Raw genomic sequence first — 18,948 nt, 5'->3', positions numbered from 1 at the left:
CAGCACTGCCCACCGACAGCACTGCCCACCAACGCCACTGCCCACCGACAGCACTGCCCACCGACAGCACTGCCCACCGACGCCACTGCCCACCGACAGCACTGCCCACCGACAGCACTGCCCACCGACGCCACTGCCCACCGATGCCACTGCCCACCGATGCCACTGCCCACCGACGGCACAGCCCACCAATGGCACTGCCCACCGACAGCACTACCTACCGACGGCACTGCCCACCGACAGCACTGCCCACCGACAGCACTGCCCACCGACAGCACTGCCCACCGACAGCACTGCCCACCGACAGCACTACCCACCGACAGCACTGCCCACCGACAGCACTGCCCACCGACAGCACTGCCCACCGACGCCACTGCCCACCGACGGCACAGCTGGCATTTCTCACCAGATAATCCAACACTTGGTGTAGAAAATGGAAGTCTGGTCCACTCCATCATGCTGGCGGAGCAGGCCATAAAAAAGCTGACAACATCAGCAATCCCAGGATAGGGGCACTGTCTGGGAAAATGGACAAGGCCCCCCCCCCCCCCCCCCATGCACACAGAGATGCCCCCACATGCATGCAAGCAATCCCACCCCCTCCACAGGAGGCAGTGCTACTACTACCCGAGCATGTCCCTCTCCCCCTGAGGGCTGTACTTACGTGCGCGTCCCTGGAGGTTCCTTTGCCTGGTTCCCGCTTTGAAAAACCTGTTGTAAACCTCACCAATGTGGTCTTACGTTGACTGTGAGTTGGGGGGTGGGGGGTGGGATTCCCAACGGGGGGGGGGGGGGGGGGGGGGGGGGGGGTAACAATACGGCGGGGATGCCTGTTCCTGTCACTTTAATTCATTCATCTGAGCCACTCTTGGTGATGGACATTGAATTCCCTCCCCTCCTCCCCACTCCCCACCACTTGCTTCTTCTTTAAAGTGACGTTCAACTTGGACGATTGATTCAACAGCAGAGAAAGGTCGGTGGGTGGAATCAGCAAGGAGTGTCCTGTCCTCTGTTTGACCTGATGCCAAGGGACTTTGTGGGGTCTAGAATATATATTGTCCGCTCCCCCCTGATTGTGTACCCCCATGCCGCCACCTCAGATGGGGCAGGATATACCCATGAACAGTGATAATGGAGTCTGAGGCGTTCAGAGTGAGGTGTGATTCAGTGAGTATGACCACGTCAGTCTGTTGCTCGACTGGTTTGTGGCACAGCGCTCGCACAATTGGCATAAGTTTCCAGATGTTCATCACAAGTGGCACATTTAATGGCATCAGTTGTTTCCTCTCTAATTTTCTCTTTATCATGTGCCATCTGGGCAAGTACTTGTAATATCCCTGAGCAAAGCATTTGAACCACATTGTCTAAGGTATCTGAGTCCTAAAGGATATGGCTTCCAAACTGTGCCTACTGCAGGTGGTAAGAGAACTAAAAAGAGGGAAAATCTATTTGACCTCACCGTCACAGGATCAGAGAATCATAGAATCATACAGCACAGAAGAGGCTCTTTGGCCATCGAGTCTGCACTGACACATTAGAAACACCTGAATTCCCACCCAACCCCATCTGCCAGCACTTGGTCCATAGCCCTGGATATTATGAAGTGCCAAATACTCATCCAGATGCTTTTTAAAGGATGTGAGGCAACCCGCTTCCACCACCCTCCCAGGCAGCAGATTCCAGACCGGCACCACCCACTGGGTGAAAAGGTTTCTCCTCACATCCCCCCCTAAACCTCCTGCCCCTCACCTTGAACCTATGTCCTCTTGTGTCTGACCCTTCAACTAAGGGGAACAACTGCTCCTTATCCACTCTGTCCATGTCTCTCAATCTTAATCCATGTTGAGTCCATGTCTGTACATAATCTTCTACACCTCGATCAGGTTGCTCCTCAGTCTTCTCTGCTCCAACAAAAACAACCCAAGCCTACGCAACCTCTCTTCATAACTCAAATGTTCCATCCCAGGCAGCATGCTGGTGAATCTCTTCTGCACCCCCTCGAGTGCAATCACATCCTTCCAATAAGGTGACGATCAGAACTGCATTCGGTATTCCAGCTGTGACCTCACCAAAGTTCTCTGTAACTCCAACATGACTTCCCTGCTTTTGTAATCTATGCCTCGATTGATAAAGGCAAATGTCCCATTTGCCTTTGTCACCACCCTACTAACATGCCCTTCCGTCTTCAGAGATCCTTGGACAAAGACGCCAAGGACCCTTTGTTCCACAGATCTTCCTAATGTCCTAACGTTCATTGAGTACTTTCTTGTCAAATAACTCGTTCCAAAGTGTATCACCTCACACTCTTCAGGGTTAAATTCCATCTGCCACTTATCTGCCCATATGACCATTCCATCTATGTCTTCTTGTCGCCCAAGACACTCCGCCTCACTGTTAACCACCTGTCAAATCTTTGTGTCATCCGCAAATTTACAAATCCTACCCCCCACATAGTCATCAATGTCATTTATATAAATGATGAATAGGGGGCCCAACACAGATCCCTGTGGTATGCCACTGGACACTGGCTTCCAGTCACTAAAGCAGCCTTCTGTCATCACCCTCTGTCTCCTACAACTGAGCCAAGTTTGAATCCACTTTATCAAATTACCCTGTATCCCATGTGAATTTACCTTCTTTACAAGTCTCCCATGTGGAACCTGGTCAAAGGCTTTGCTGAAATCCATATAAACTACATCGAATGCATTACTCTCGTCTACACACTTAGTCACCTCCTCAAAAAATTCAATCAAATTTGTTAGGCATGACCACCCTCTGTTGAAGCCATGTTGACTATCCCTGATCAAGCTTTGCTTCTCCAAGTGGAGATAGATGCTCTCCTTCAGAAATTTCTCTAATAGTTTCCCTACATGAGACTCACTGGTCAGTAGTTCTTGATTTATCTCTACAGCCCTTCTTAAATAGCGGAACCACATTAGCTGTTCTCCAGTTGTCTGCCACCTCCTCTGCGGCCAGACAGGAATTGTAAATTTGGGCCAGAGCCCCTGCAACCTCCTCCCTTGCCTCCCATAGTAGCCTAGGGCATAATTCATCTGGGCCTGGAGGTTTATCCACTTTTAAGGTTGCTAACGTCTCTAATATCTTGTCCTTCCCTCTGTTGGTTTGCTCAAGAACCTCACAGTCACTCTCCCTGAATTCCATACCACCATCCTTATTCTCTTGGGTGAAGACAGATGAAGTATTCATTCAACACTCTACCAATGTCCTCTGGCTCCATCCACAGATTTCCCCCTTGGTCCTTAATGGGCCCTACTCTTTTCCTGGTTATCCTCTTTCCATTGATATACTTGTAGAATATCTTGGTATTTGCCCTACCTTTACCAGCCAGAGCTTTCTCATATCCCTGTTTGCATTCCTAATTGCTTTCATAAGCTCCACCCTGAACTTTCTATACCTCACTAATGCCTCCACTGATATGCTCCCTTTGTACTTTTCAAAAGCCTTTCTTTTCCTTCTTATTGTACCCTGAATATCTCTGGTCATCCATGGTTCTCTGGGCTTGTTATTCCTATCTATCACCTGAGAGGGAACATGCTGGGCTTCTTTTTTGAATGCCCCTCCCCAACTTTTCTTCTGTAGATTTTCCCATTAGTAGCTGTTCCCAGTCTACGTTGGCCAGATCCTGTCTTATTTTAGAACATAGAACATAGAAAAAATACAGCACAAACAGGCTCTTCGGCCCACAAGTTGCGCCGGTCATGTCCCTACCTACCTAGGCTTATATATAGGCTTACCTGTAACCCTCAATCCTATTTAGTCCCATGTACTCATCCAGGAGTCTCTTAAAAGACCCTATCGAGTTTGCCTCCACCACCACTGACGGCAGCCGATTCCACTCACCCACCGCCCTCTGAGTGAAAAACTTACCCCTGACATCTCCTCTGTACCTTCTCCCCAGCACCTTAAACCTGTGTCCTCTCGTAGCAGCCATTTCAGCCCTGGGAAAAAGCCTCAGAGAATCCACCCGATCTATACCTCTCAACATCTTGTACACCTCTATCAGGTCACCTCTCATCCTTCGTCTCTCCAAGGAGAAAAGACCGAGCTCCCTCAACCTATCCTCATAAGGCATGCCAACCAATCCAGGTAACATCCTTGTAAATCTTCTCTGCACCCTTTCAATCATTTCCACATCCCTCCTGTAATGAGGCGACCAGAACTGAGCACAGTACTCCAAGTGGGGTCTGACGAGGGTCTTATAAAGCTGCATCATTATCTCCCGACTCCTAAACTCAAGCCCTCGATTGATGAAGGCCAGCACACCATATGCCTTCTTAACCACCTCTTCTACCTGCGAGGCCAATTTAAGAGTCCTATGGACCCGGACCCCAAGGTCCCTCTGATCCTCTACACTGCTAAGAGTCTTACCCTTGATATTATACTCCTTCATCCCATTTGACCTGCCAAAATGGACCACTACACATTTATCCAGGTTGAAGTCCATCTGCCACTTCTCCGCCCAGTCTTGCATCCTATCTATGTCACGCTGCAGCTTCTACTTTACTAAAATCCGCTCTCCCTCAATCCAAAACTTTTTTTTGCAGCTTGTCTATTTTCTTTTCCCTAACAAGCTTAAATTGTATAATGTGATCGCTATCATTAAAATGCTCCCCCACCACTACCTCAACCACCTGTCCGGCTTCATTCCCCAGAATTAGATCCAACACAGCTCCTTCCTTTGTTGGACCCTCCACATATTGATTTAAAAAGTTCTCCTGTACACATTTCAATAAATCTACTCCATCCAAGCCCTTAACACTATGCATATCCCAGTTAATATTGGAAAAGTTGAAATCACCTAATATAAAACCCTAATGTTATTGTTTTTACATACCTCCACAAACTGAACACATATTTGCTCCTCAATATCTCTCTATCTGGGAGTCTATAATAAATACCTAACAATGTGGCTGCCCCTTTTTTATTCGTAAGCTCTACCCACAAAGCTTCATTTGATATCCCTTCCAGGATAACATCTCTCCTTACTGCAGTTACTGACTCCTTAACTAATAATGCAATGCCTCCTCCTTTTACCTTCTCCCCTGTCTCGCCTGAAGATTCTATATCCCGGAATGTTGAGTTGCCAGTCATGTCCTTCCTTCAACCATGTCTCTGTGATGGCTACTATGTCACACTTCTAAGTGTCAATCATTGCCCAAAACTCATCCATTTTGCTTGCAATATTCCTGGCGTTAAAGTAGAGGCCATCCAGCCTGGCCTTACTCCCATGAAGCCTAACACAGCTGCACTCCCTCTGACTTGTTTGTTTTGCTGTATGATTCTGTGTCCTTATTCTGCTAACAGTCTGTGTCCCCTCCCCCTGACAAATTAGTTTAAACTCCTCCCAACAGCCCTAGCAAAACGTCCCGCAAGGACATTAGTCCCGCTCTGGTTCAGATGTAGACCGTCCTGTTTGTACAGGTTCCGCCTTCTCCAGAAATGGTTCCAGTGATCAGGAATCTAATACCCTCCCTCCTGTACCAACTCTTAAGCCACGCATTCATCTGCACTATCCTCCTATTCCTGTGCTCATCAGCACGTGACACTGGGAGTAATCCTGAGATTACAACCCGAGAGGTCTTGCTTTTTAGTCTACTGCCAACTCCCTGAATTCTTGATGCAAAACCTCATCCCTCTTTCTATCTAGATCACTGGTACCAACATCAATCTGCCTGTCACTGATGCATCTATACCTGATTGTAGTGGTTTCTCCCACCAATTCTAAGTCCTTGTGGAGATGAAGTGCTGTCTTCACAGTAAGGTATGCCAATGCATTAACTGGCACAACCATCATGCTAAATGGGATAGATTCAGAACAGAGCTCGCTGCTCAAAACTGGGCATCCATGATGAGTTATGGGCCATCAGAAGCAGCAGAATTGTATTCAGTCTGTAATCCCATGGCCTGGAATGTCCTTCACTCTACCATTAGAATCAAGCAAGAGGATCAATCCTGCAATGAGGAGTACAGGAGGGCATGCCAAGAGCAGCACCAGGCATATTTAAAAATGAGGTGCTAACCTGGTGAAGTTGCAACACAGGACAACACAGCATGCAATTGACAGAGCAAAACAATCCCACAATCTACAAACATAATCAAAGCTGTGCAGTCCTGCCACATCCAGTCATGAATGGTGTTGGATAATTAAACAAGTAACAGGAGGAAGACGAGGAGATTCCACAAAATCCCTGTCTCTCAATGTGGGAGACCAGAACATCAATGGAAAGGATGAGGCTGAAATATCTGTGCCAGAAATGTTGAGTGGACGATCCATCTTGGCCTCCTCCTGAGGATCCCAGCATCAAAGATGCTAGTCTTCAGTTAATTTCATTCACTTCACATGATGTGAACAAATGGCTGAATGCACTGGGTACAGCAAAGGCTGACTTTGTGACTGTAGTACTGAAGACTTGTGTTCTAGAACAAGCCACATTTCTAGCCAAGTTGTACCAATAAAGCATTGGCATCTATCTGACAATGCAGACAATTGCCTAGGTACGTCCTGTCCACACAAATCAGGACAAAACCAATACAGCCAATTGCCACCTCATCAGTCTACTGTCAATCGTTTAGAGATGGTACATGTGACCAACTGTGCTATCGAGCGACACTTATTCAGCTAGCTTGGTGATCAATGTTCAGTTTGGGTTCTGGAAGGGACATTCAGACCACATTACAGCCCTGAACCAAACAAGGACAAAAATACTGAATTCCAGAGCTCCAGTGAGAGTGACTGCTCTTGGTATCAAGCCAGCATTTGACCAAGTGTGGAATCAAGAAGTAGTAGCAAAATTGAAGTCGATGGGAATCAGGGGGTAAACTCTGGTTGGAGACTTATCTTGCACAAAGAAAGATGCTTGTAGTTGCTGGAGGCTAATCATTTCAGCAACACAACATCACTGTAAGAGTGCCTCAGGGCATTGTCCTCGATCTTATGCTCTGTACAGGCATAGAGGTGTTACAATTTTTTAAAGCTATTTTTAAATAGTACAAAAGATGGTATCCAGGGATCAACAGACTTAGAATAAAATAGTTAATTATTGACAAACGCATTGGGGGCCAGACAAAAAGGTAAACCCATTGATACTTCATTGTCACATGATGGTCTGTCCTTTATTCGAAACCAGAGGTGTGAAAATCTGCATCCAGAATGCTTATCGAATTGACACATCACTTTATTTGGACAAAGTAAGAAGTCTCACAACTCCAGGTTAAAGTCCAACAGGTGTATTTGGAATTACAAGCTTTCGGAGCACTGCTCCTTCCTCAGCTGAGTGACTTGGACAAAGACTTGGCACAGGACACAAGATCAGATGGTTCAGGCTGCCCTTTTTGCTCCCTACTTTTAAAACTTGACAGCAGACTTCCAGCAGAATTCCATCAGAGAGTCTATAACGCAACATCCAAAGCCACTGGACTGTTGCAATCAACTAAGTATTCAAGGTACTCAACAGCAATACCTTGAAAGGAAAATCTTATATACTGTGCCAACTTCAAGTTCACCTAAGAGGCCAGCCTCCTACCGATTGAATACATGAACCCTCACAGTCACTGAACAATCTCTGCTTACCAACACCTTCATGTCAGCCAAAGCTCAACTAAGAGACATCAGGCCAGTGATGAAAGAGAGACTGAGATTTCATTTTTCTAACTACTGTTTTTATATTAATCTGTATGGGATAGTGTGGGTGGGCCAAGTGCGTGTTGGGTTGTCGTTAGCCCCTGGGCAAATGTGTAAGAAATAAAATATCTTTCCCTGATTTTAAATACACAAAAGCTTGCTGCTGGATTATTAAAATTGATAAATCAATTTAAAGTTTTAAAGTTTTTATTTATTAGTCACAAGTAGGCTTACATCAACACTGCAATGAAGTTACTGTGAAAATCCCCTAGTCGCCACACTCTGGCGCCTGTTCGGGTACACTGAGGGAGAATTTAGCATGGCCAATGCACCTAACCAGCATATCTTTGGACTGTGGGCGGAAATCGGAGCACCCGCAGGAAACCCACAAAGACACGGGGAGAATATGCAAATTCCACACAGACAGTGACCCAAGCCAGGAATCGAACCTGGGTCCCTGCAGCTATGAGGCAGCAGTGTTAACCACTCTGCCACTGTGCCACCCCAAGGGTAACAAAACACACACACCTGCACACAAACATACCGATCAGAGGCAATAAAAAGGAAAAACATAAAATTTGTCCATGCCATAGGCCTAATTATTGGCTGCTTCATCTCTCCATCATAAGGTCAGAAACGGAGATGTTTACTGATGCTCAGTATCACTTGCAATGTCTCAGATACTGAGAGTGTCCATACCCACATGCAGCAAGACAAGACAACATTCAGGTTTGGACTGAATGTGCAAATAACATCCATGCCACACAAATGCCAGGCAATGACCATCTCTAACAAGAGAAAATCTAACCAACCCTCTTGACATTCAATGGCAATGATATCACCAAATCCTCCACCACTGACCAGAAACTTAACTGCAACAGCCATATAAATGCTGTGGCTGCGAGCCAGATCAGAGGCTGGGAACTTTGTGGTGGTTAACAGGCCTCTCCAAAGCCTGTTCATCATCTATAAAGCATGTCAGGAAAGTGACAGAATACTTTCCCCTTGCCTGGAATAGTTCAACTCCAACAAAACTCAAGAAGCTCGACACCATCCAAGACAAATAATCCATTTACCCCACATTAAATATTCACTCCCTCTATCACTGATGCACAGTGGTAGCCATGTGTACCAGATACAATGTGCACTGCAGCAGCTTGCCAAGTCTCCTCCAACAGCACCTGTCAAAACCGCACCTATACCATCAGGGACGAAGGCAGCAAGTGCATGGCACCACCAATCTCAAGTTCCCCTCCAAGTCACACTTCATCCTGAGTTGGAATGATATAATCTCTCCACTGTCACTGGATCAAAATCCTGGCACTCCCTTCCTAACAGCACTACATCACCACACTCTCAAGGGCACTTAGGGAAGGGCAGCCAAAGAACAAAGAAAAGTACAGCACAGGAACAGACCCTTTGGCCCTGCAAGCCTGTGCCGATCATGATGCCCTAACTACATTTTTAAAAATCTTCTGCCTGTACTCAGTCTGTATCCCTCTATTCCACCCCATTCATGTACCTATCCAGATGCCTCTTAAATGTTCCTAATGTGCTTGCTTCTACCACCACCTCTGGCAACGCAGGTACCCACCACTCTCTGCGTGAAAAACCTCCCCGCACTTCTCCCTTAAGCTTTCTCCCTCTCACCTTGAACAGGGTGACACTTCCACCCTGAAAAGAAGCCTCTGACTATCCACCCTGGGTATGCCTCTCATAATTTTGTAGACCTCTATCAGGTCTCCCCTCAGCCTCCGACTTTCCAGTGGAAACAATCCTAGTTTATTCAACCTCTCCTCATAGCCAACACCCTTGAGACCAGGCAACATCCTGGTGAACCTTCTCTCTCCAAAGCTTCCATGTTCTTCCGGTAGTGTGGTGACCAGAACTGCATGTAATGCTCCAAATGCAGCCTAACCAAGGTTTTATATAGCTGCAACATGATTTCCTCTTGTACTCTTGTACTCAATGCATGCTATATGCCTTCTTAATCACTTTTAGGGAACTGTGGAACTGCACGCCCAGATTCCTCTGTATCTTAATGTTCCTAAGGGTCCTGCCATTTACAGTATAATTCACACCTAAATTTGATTCTCCAAAGTGCATCACCTCGCATTTATCCGGATTAAACTCCATCGGGCATTTCAGTGCCCAAGTCTCCAATCTATCTCTATCCTGTTGTATCCTCTGACAATCCCCGGCAGTATCAGCAACTCCACCAATCTTTGTGTCATCCGCAAACTTACTAATCAGACCCACTACCTTTTCCTCTAGATCATTTATATATACTACAAACAACAGAGGTCCCAGCACTGATTCCTGCAGAACACCACTAGCTGCAGATCTCATTCTGAAAAATACCCTTCCACCACTACTCTCTGTCTTCTATAACCAAGCCAGTTCTGTATCCATCCACCCAGCCCACCCTGAATCCCAAGTGATTTTAGTTTTTGTACCAGTTTTCCATGTTTTTTTTGTCAAACACCTGACTAAAGTCCATATAAATTACATCCACAGCCCTTCCCTAATTAATTATCTTTGTCACCTCTTCAAAAAACTCAATCAAGTTGGTGAGATATGACATTTCCCTTACAAAACCATGCTGCCTGTCACCAACTAAGTATATTTTCTTCCAAATGTGCATATATCCTGTCCCTCAGTATCTTCTCCAAAAGCTTCCCCACCACTGACGTCAGATCCATCAGCCTATAATTTTCTAGATTATCCCTGCTTACTTTCTTAAACAAGGGAACAACATTGATTATTTTCCAGTCCTCTGGAACACCGCCTGTGACCAAAGAGGATATGAAGATATCTGTTAAGGCCCCAACTATTTCTTCCCTTGCCTCTCGCAGTAACCTGGGATAGATCTCATCCAGCACCGGGGACTTGTCTGCATTAATGCAATTTAGGATACTCAACACTTCCTCCTTGGATATATTGACATTCTCTAGAGCGTTCACACACCTATCCCTGACCTCAACATCCGTCATGTCCTTCTCCTTGGTGAATGCCAATACAAAGTACTCATTAAGGATCTCACCCACTTCCTGGGGCTTCACGTATAACTTCTCTCCATTGTCCTTGAGTGGGCCTACTCTTTCTCTTGCTACCCTCTTGCTCCTAACCTCTGCATAAAAAGTCTTGGGATTCTCCTTGACCCTGTTTGCTAAAGACATTTCATGGCCCCTTTTAGCCCTCCTAATTCCGCGTTATACTTCCTTCCTACTTTCTCCCTATTCCTCAAGGACTTCATCAGTTTTTAGATGCCTAGACCTATCGTATGCTTCCTTTTTCCTTTTGACTAAGCTTACAATTTCCCTTGTCATCCATGGTTCCCGAATCCTGCCATTTCTACCCTCCACTTTTGCAGGGACAAGTCTGTCCTGCACTTCTATCAACAAAGTTGGCTTTTCCAGCAATGCTCACATCCCATGAACGAGTATAAAAAACTTCACATTTTCTGGGGACTTTTGTACATCTCTTCTATTATCCTCATTGAAAATAGATGATAATTATTATAGATCCATCTCCCATTAAAATCAGCAGTGGATCCAATTTTCTAGCATTTAAACCAATTCTGATGTATCTGCCTCATAGACGTAAAGATAATTATCTAAGTAGTCTGACAGCTGTTGAGTTATTGCTCCCAGGATAAGATTTAAACATCTAGTTGTTAGAAATATATATTACTGCTACGAAGATTAAACAACCAGGATCTTTCAGCGGGACCTTGCACCTGGAATTTTCAGTTTTAATATTGCCACACCATTCAATTCATTGCATCATTTTCAAAATTTTAACACCCCTTCTTTGTTCTCCTACTATGTTTGACCTCACTAAAGCCATTAACATGACAAAAAATATATTTTCTATTTACTCTACTTGGCTTATTATCAATATTGTTTCAATCAGTTATGAAGTAAATTGGTGCACAGATACTACAACTTCATTTCAAGCCCAGCTACTCAGAGGAAAGTTAGTGGCCGGAATCTTACCACAGTTCGCGCTGGTGGGATTTTCCCATCCCACCGCAGTGAACGGAGATTTGGCTGGCTGCCAAATTCTCTGACCTCACTGCAGGGGGAGTGTGGTGTGAACGGCTGGTAAGATAGCACCCAACATGTCATTAGGTAAGCTGTCTTCCTCAACGTTTTACAAACATCGGACACATTCAAACCCCCCCAGAACCTTTGTAATGCTTGTGTCTAGAAGTGACCTGAACTCAAATCAACACAGCGGCGAAACCTAACAAAAGTCCTGAAGATCAAATAAATTACAGGTGAAAGTTCCAACCCTCCCACTGCCCCGTACGGCGAATGCGCTAACAGATGTAGCTGGAGCAAGACCAGATCAGAATTTTCTGTGTGCCCTTCAATTCCAAGTATTTTTACCCCATAACTTGCTGCTCTGTGTGAGCTGCTGACAGTATGGTGAAGGCAATAAAAATGCATAGTGAGACCAACAATATATCTCCTTAACCAATGAGATTTGAAGATTGAGAAAGAAACAGGAAATATGAAGAAGGAAAGTAGAACAGGAACACGTGAGTCAAATATGGTAAAGAAAGCAAAATAAAGAGAGGGAAAAAAAATTGGATTAACACAGAGAGAAAAAGAGACAGAAAAAGAAAGCTAAAGTAATTAATTTAAAATTTGACGTATTTTTGATTTGATTTATTATTGTCACATGTATTAGCACACAGTGAAAAGTATTGTTTCTTGCACGCTACAAGGTCACAGCATACCGTACATAGAGGAAAGGGGAGGGTGCAGATTATAGTGTTACAGTCATAGCTAGGGTGTAGAGAAAGATCAACTTAATATAAGGTAGGTCCATTCAAAGGTCTGATGGCAGCAGGGAAGAAGTTGTTCCCAATTTGGTTGCTACGTGACCTCAGACTTTTGTATCTTTTTCCCGATGGAAGAAGGTGGAAGAGAGTATGTCCAGGGTGTGTGGGGTCCTTAATTATGCTGGTTGCTTTTCGAGGCAGCGGGAAGTGTAGACAGAGTCAATGGATGGGGGGCTGGTTTGCGTATTTTAAATCCCTGAGAACAATTTATCACCAGAATGATTGAGATGCTAGGGTTTAAATTGCTCACTTTCTTTGCCAGAATGGTTGATTACCACTGCATTAACAATTATCATGGTATTAAAATGTACTTATGCTGTTAATTACTAAGCACAGCTATCTGTGGTTAGTTTCATGGGCAATTATCATACAAATCCAGAGACCTCTTAAAAGTAACCATGAGGCAAAGCAGGCAGCGTAGAGGTATGAAGCAAGTTTTGGAGATTGACAACTCATGGCCATCTTCTTTGTTCCTTGAACTTGCCAGCCAATTTGCACATTTATAACTGCGTCATCATTAATGTGCCTTCGGGTTTACAGCAAAATTGAATGCCTGATTCATTGCCTTGCCTGCTGCAACATATTCTAATTAGAAAAACCTGCAGAAGTTAGGGTTATCAACAGCTTGGTTTGATGTAGCAGATTCCAAGATTTACAGTGCGCATCATCAGTCTTGCCATTGCGGGAAAATCGAAGCCATTAAAGTTTTGTTAGGCCAAATATACTGGGGAGTACTATTTTGTCACACCAAAATGCAGTAACTAGAAATTTTATTAGACTATTTTATGGTCCATCCTATGTTGTAAAAATACACACAAGTCACTCTGGTTGTTAAAAATATTCATAGCCATGAAGGATAAAAATATTGTAAACCACTGCAGGGCTTGTTACATTATTCATTGAAGGCATGAGATTATTAAGCTCTCCAAATGCTTGGTTTAGTTAGTTCATAGGCAAATAGATAAGGGAAGATATCAGCAGTCTAGGCGATGTAAAATGAAAGGAATTCTCATGAAGGCTACAAATGAAATATTGTGCAAGTGCACATCTGAAAGGTCACATTTATTTATCATGGAACAAGCCAGCAGATGTGAAACATGAGAAAAGTAAGGTTTATTCTGCAGCTAGGAGGAACAGTGACTTGCTTTCACATATTAGTTGGGAGTTACATTACCATTGTGCCATTATTTATTTCCTGTCTTTCCCTCCCTCGCAGTCCATAGGTTTTCAGGAGAGTAACATCACTGGCAGAAAACTGGTCAGGTAAAGTCATCATAGTCCCAGATGACCATTGACTGCTCTCCCCTTTGAGGGGGGAGAGCTGACTGGTGGTGATTTAACCTGAGGATCACCACACCTCAGGCAAGAAGCAAGGCTGAGAAGGCAGACCTTCACCAATGACCTCAGCAAGTACAGGAATTGAACCTGCACTGTTGGTGTCGCTCCCACATCATGAACCAGCCATCCAACAAACTGAGCTAACTGACTCCCCAAGCAGTTAACACTGTGAACATTATGTATTGTTCTGTAATATAATATATGCTATTTGTTCTGTGGAGAACAATGTGCATCAAAATTGTACCTTTGATGGAGCATTACCTCCCAAGACACAGCTCAGTTGGAGATCAAACAATTGTTTGAAATGAAGAGGGGAAATTAGGAGAGATAGCTGTAGGCATTGGTGCAGAGGACTTTTTGAGTTATGAAATACGGCTCGGTAGATGGGTTTGGGGAGAGATGGTAGATCAGAAGGGAGGAGGGAATAATTAAATGTACAATAGGCAACAAAAATGTCGAGCCTGTCATTTCAGAAATAACATGAAATAAGACCGAGAGGAAAGATTTCTTCATCTGAGGGGGCAAGGCACCAATGGAAGCTAGCATGACCGCGGGGATGAAAGAATGGAACTTTGTGCAGAATAAGACACAAGTGGCAGTTTATTTGGAGAGGAGATCAGTAAGGCAACATGGAAAGTACTCATGTTCAAAAACAAAAATCTAATTCAGAAAAGACAAATGCCTGGTTGTGGATTTCAGCAACAACAAGGCTGAGCCACATGGGCACGATTTCACAGGTGGAAACTAAGAGCCTTGGAGCGGATGTTTTGGTTTGAAGCTCAGCTCAGAGTTACAAAGAACAAAGAACAATACAGCACAGGAACAGGCCCTTCGGCCCTCCAAGCCCGCGCCGCTCCCTGGTCCAAACTAGACCATTCTTTTGTATCCCTCCATTCCCACTCCGTTCATGTGGCTATCTAGATAAGTCTTAAACGTTCCCAGTGCGTGCGCCTCCACCACCCTCTGTGTAAAATACGTCCTTCTGATATCCGTGTTAAACCCCACACCCCCCTCACCTTGAACCTATGACCCCTCGTGAACGTCACCACCGACCTGGGAAAAAGCTTCCCACCGTTCACCCTATCTATGCCTTTCATAATTTTATACACCTCCATTAGGTCACCCCTCATCCTCCGTCTTTCCAGTGAGAACAACCCCAGTTTACCCATCTCTCCTCATAACTAAGCCCCCCCATACCAGGCAACATCCTGTTAAACCTCCTCTGCACTCTCTCTAAAGCCTCCACGTCCTTCTGGTAGTGTGGCGACCAGAACTGGATGCAGTATTCCAAATGCGGCCGAACCAACGTTCTATACAACTGCAACATCAGACCCCAACTTTTATACTCTATGCCCCGTCTTATAAAGGCAAGCATGCCATATGCCTTATTCACTACCTTCTCCACCTGTGACATCACCTTCAAGGATCTGTGGACTTGCACACCCAGGTCCCTCTGCATATCTACACCCTTTATGGTTCTGCCATTTATCGTATAGCTCCCCCCTACGTCAGTTCTACCAAAATGAATCACTTCGCATTTATCTGGATTGAACTCCATCTGCCATTTCTTTGCCCAAATTTCCAGCCTATCTATATCCTTCTGCAGCCTCTGACAATGTTCCTCACTATCTGCAAGTCCAGCCATTTTCGTGTCATCCGCAAACTTACTGATCACCCCAGTTACACCTTCTTCCAGGTCGTTTATATAAATCACAAACAGCAGAGGTCCCAGTACAGAGCCCTGCGGAACACCACTAGTCACAGGCATCTAGCCGGAAGAAGACCCTTCCACTACCACCCTCTGTCTTCTGTGACCAAGCCAGTTCTCCACCCATCTAGCCACCTCCCCCTTTATCCCATGAGATCCAACCTTTTGCACCAACTTACCATGAGGGACTTTGTCAAACGCTTTACTAAAGTCCATATAGACGACATCCACGGCCCTTCCCTCATCAACCATTCTAGTCACTTCTTCAAAAATCTCCACCAGGTTAGTGAGGCATGACCTCCCTCTCACAAAACCATGCTGACTATCGTTAATGAGTTTATTCCTTTCTAAATGCGCATACATCCTATCTCTAAGTATCTTCTCCAACAACTTCCCCACCACGGACGTCAAGCTCACCGGCCTATAATTACCCGGGTTATCCTTCCTACCCTTCTTTAATAACAGGACCACATTAGCTATCCTCCAATCCTCTGGGACCTCACCTGTGTCCAGTGACGAGACAAAGATTTGCGTTAGAGGCCCAGCGATTTCATCTCTCGTCTCCCTGAGCAGCCTTGGATAGATTCCATCAGGCCCTGGGGATTTGTCAGTCTTTATATTCCCTAAAAAATCTCACACTTCCTCCCTTGTAATGGAGATTTTCTCTAACGGGTCAACACTTCCCTCCGAGACACTCCCAGTCAACACATCCCTCTCCTTTGTGAATACCGACGCAAAGCATTCATTTAGGATCTCCCCAACTTCTTTGGGCTCTAAGCATAATTCCCCACTTTTGTCCCTGAGAGGTCCGATTTTTTCCCTGACAACCCTTTTGTTCCTAACATATGAATAAAATGCCTTGGGATTCTCCTTAATCCTATCTGCCAAGGACATTTCGTGACCCCTTTTTGCCCTTCTAATTCCTCGTTTGAGTTCTTTCCTACTTTCTTTGTACTCCTCCAGAGCTCCCTCCGTTTTTAGCTGCCTGGACCTAACGTATCCCTCTCTTTTCTTTTTGACCAATCCCTCAATTTCCCTGGTTTTCCACGGTTCTCGAATCCTACCCTTCCTATCCTTCTTTTTTACAGGCACATGCCTATCCTGCAGCCCTAACAACTGTTCCTTAAAAAACTCCCACATGCCAGATGTGGATTTACCCTCAAACAGCCTCTCCCAATCAACAGCCTGCCAATTTCTGCCTAATCCCACTAAAGTTAGCCTTTCCCCAATCCAACACCTTACCCTTGGGACACCACTCATCCTTTTCCATCACTATCCTAAAGCTAACAGAATAGTGGTCACTATTTGCCACATGTTCCCCGACCGAAACTTTGAAGACCTGACCGGGCTCATTCCCCAGTACTAGGTCCAGTATAGCCCCCTCTCTCGTCGGGCTATCTACATATTGTTCCAAAGAACCTTCCTGTACACATTTTGCAAATTCCTCCCCATTCAGACTCCCAGCCCTACGCGATTTCCAGTCTATACCAGGGAAATTGAAGTCTCCCACTACAACAACCCTATTTTTCCTGCACCTATCCATTATCTCCTGACATATCCGTTCTTATGTAGACATAATTTTTTGATCCCCACCCCCCTGCCATATTAGTTCAAGGCTTTATACCATCAAATTCAATGAACATCCAGGAAGCGGGAGGCATGGAGTCTTTCGCAGTTGCAGAACAGGATGGTATTGGTTTTGCCATTACAGATTTGCAAAATGTTTTGGGCCAAACCTTTCCAGGAGTGGCAAGGTTCATTTATTTTTGCACTAAGATGGAGCTCCACATTTCTGGCCTGAATTTGTTAATCCGGCCTCTTCAGAAACGCGGAGGGTACCTGTTCTCGGAGTGCTTATTGGAATCATCATAGAATCCCCACAGTGCAGGAAGATGCCCTTTGGCCCATTGAGTCTGCACTGACCCTCCAACAGAGCATCTTACCAAGGACCACCCCCCCCCCCCCCCACCCACTCTATCCCCGTAACCTCACACATTTACCCCACCAATACACATCTTGGGGCACTTAGGGACAATTTAGCATGGCCAATCCACCTAACTGCACATCTTTGGACCATTAGGATTGCTGGAGGTGTGGCACTAGCTGCTCGTGTTTTGGTAAGTCTTTATTCACTAACACACTGAAAAGTTCTGGGACGTTTTAATGTTAGTGAATGAGTGTGAGTGAGCTAAATGGGGGGGAGAGAGTTCAGGTTGGGGGAGTAAAAGGTTCATAGGGGTTTTTAGTAAATATAAAGACTGAAGTTTGGCTTTTTTTAAAAAATGCAGACTGTGCAACCCAAGAAACAATTAAGTTACTGAATATCTGGAATAAACTGGGGAGAATAGAACAGTGAATTACAACATCTAATTAACAATAAAAAAGTGCTGTACATTATCTCTGCATGGTATACTTTTAAAGTGCTTTATCAACTTTAACCATATTCTTAACACCATTTAGTCCCGGCAATCACCAATTTTCTTTCTCCTCTTGAAAAATTCAATTATTTCTACCCTTCGCGATTTGCTGTGATGAATATAGTGGAAATATCTCGCTGCAAAACCATGCTCAACGAATAACAATTAAAAAGCAACTGTAGGAAACGCGAATCTGAGTAAGTCCAGCCTGTCCTGAAGCTTGTTGCTTGAAGCAGTGGATGGGACAGTTGCATTCACCTGGGCCGCTGAATGGACTGGGATGCCAGCGTTCACTGCTGAGCTCGCCCCTGCCCTCCTGCCAGCTCTTTTTACCACCTCGGGCCGGCTGTAAGGAGCTAAAGCCGCCTCTTCAGCACTGACGCCTTTAACAAAGAACCACGTTACTGCGATCAGATTTAGCAGCAAGGCACCGCTCGCTCTCTGCGCCATTTCCCTCCGGGTCTGTGCCGGGGCCGCTTCGGCCCATCAACCAGTGACAGCTTCATTCTGATTGGCTGACGTCTCCGCTCTGTGACGTCCCGGCCCAGTCTACGCCAACTGGACTTTACACCTGGATCAGCCAGAAACACCTGGATCAGCCAGAAACACCTGGATCAGCCAGAAACACCTGGACCAGCCAGAAACACTTGGATCAGCCAGAAACACCTGGATCAGACAGACACACCTGGACCAGCCAGAAACACTTGGATCAGCCAGAAACACCTGGATCAGACAGACACACCTGGATCAGACAGACACACCTGGATCAGACAGACACACCTGGACCAGCCAGAAACACTTGGATCAGCCAGAAACACCTGGATCAGACAGACACACCTGGACCAGCCAGAAACACTTGGATCAGCCAGAAACACCTGGATCAGACAGACACACCTGGACCAGCCAGAAACACTTGGATCAGCCAGACACACCTGGATCAGCCAGACACACCTGGATCAGAGTCAGACATACCTGGATCAGTCAGACATAC

At 45.3% G+C, this 18,948-nt stretch overlaps 1 protein-coding gene across 2 annotated transcripts in view; it reads right to left on the bottom strand.

Annotated features, from left to right (window-relative positions):
- Positions 1-18,434, bottom strand: part of LOC144484886 (uncharacterized) — a 44,591-nt gene extending 26,157 nt beyond the window's left edge. For both annotated transcript variants that reach the window (XR_013496122.1, XM_078203255.1), the window contains exon 1: positions 18,216-18,434. Coding sequence is in view for 1 of the 2 variants with exons in the window: in XM_078203255.1 (XP_078059381.1) it covers positions 18,216-18,407 (192 nt within the window). In the remaining variant the exon portion in view is untranslated. The remainder of the gene's footprint in view (positions 1-18,215) is intronic.
- Between the last annotated feature and the right edge of the window lie 514 nt (positions 18,435-18,948).

The sequence above is a fragment of the Mustelus asterias genome, chromosome 3, assembly GCF_964213995.1.
Source record: "Mustelus asterias chromosome 3, sMusAst1.hap1.1, whole genome shotgun sequence".
NCBI lineage: Eukaryota > Metazoa > Chordata > Chondrichthyes > Carcharhiniformes > Triakidae > Mustelus > Mustelus asterias.
The sequence above is the reverse complement of the archived record's forward strand: the minus strand, read 5'-3'. Positions and strand labels throughout refer to the sequence as shown.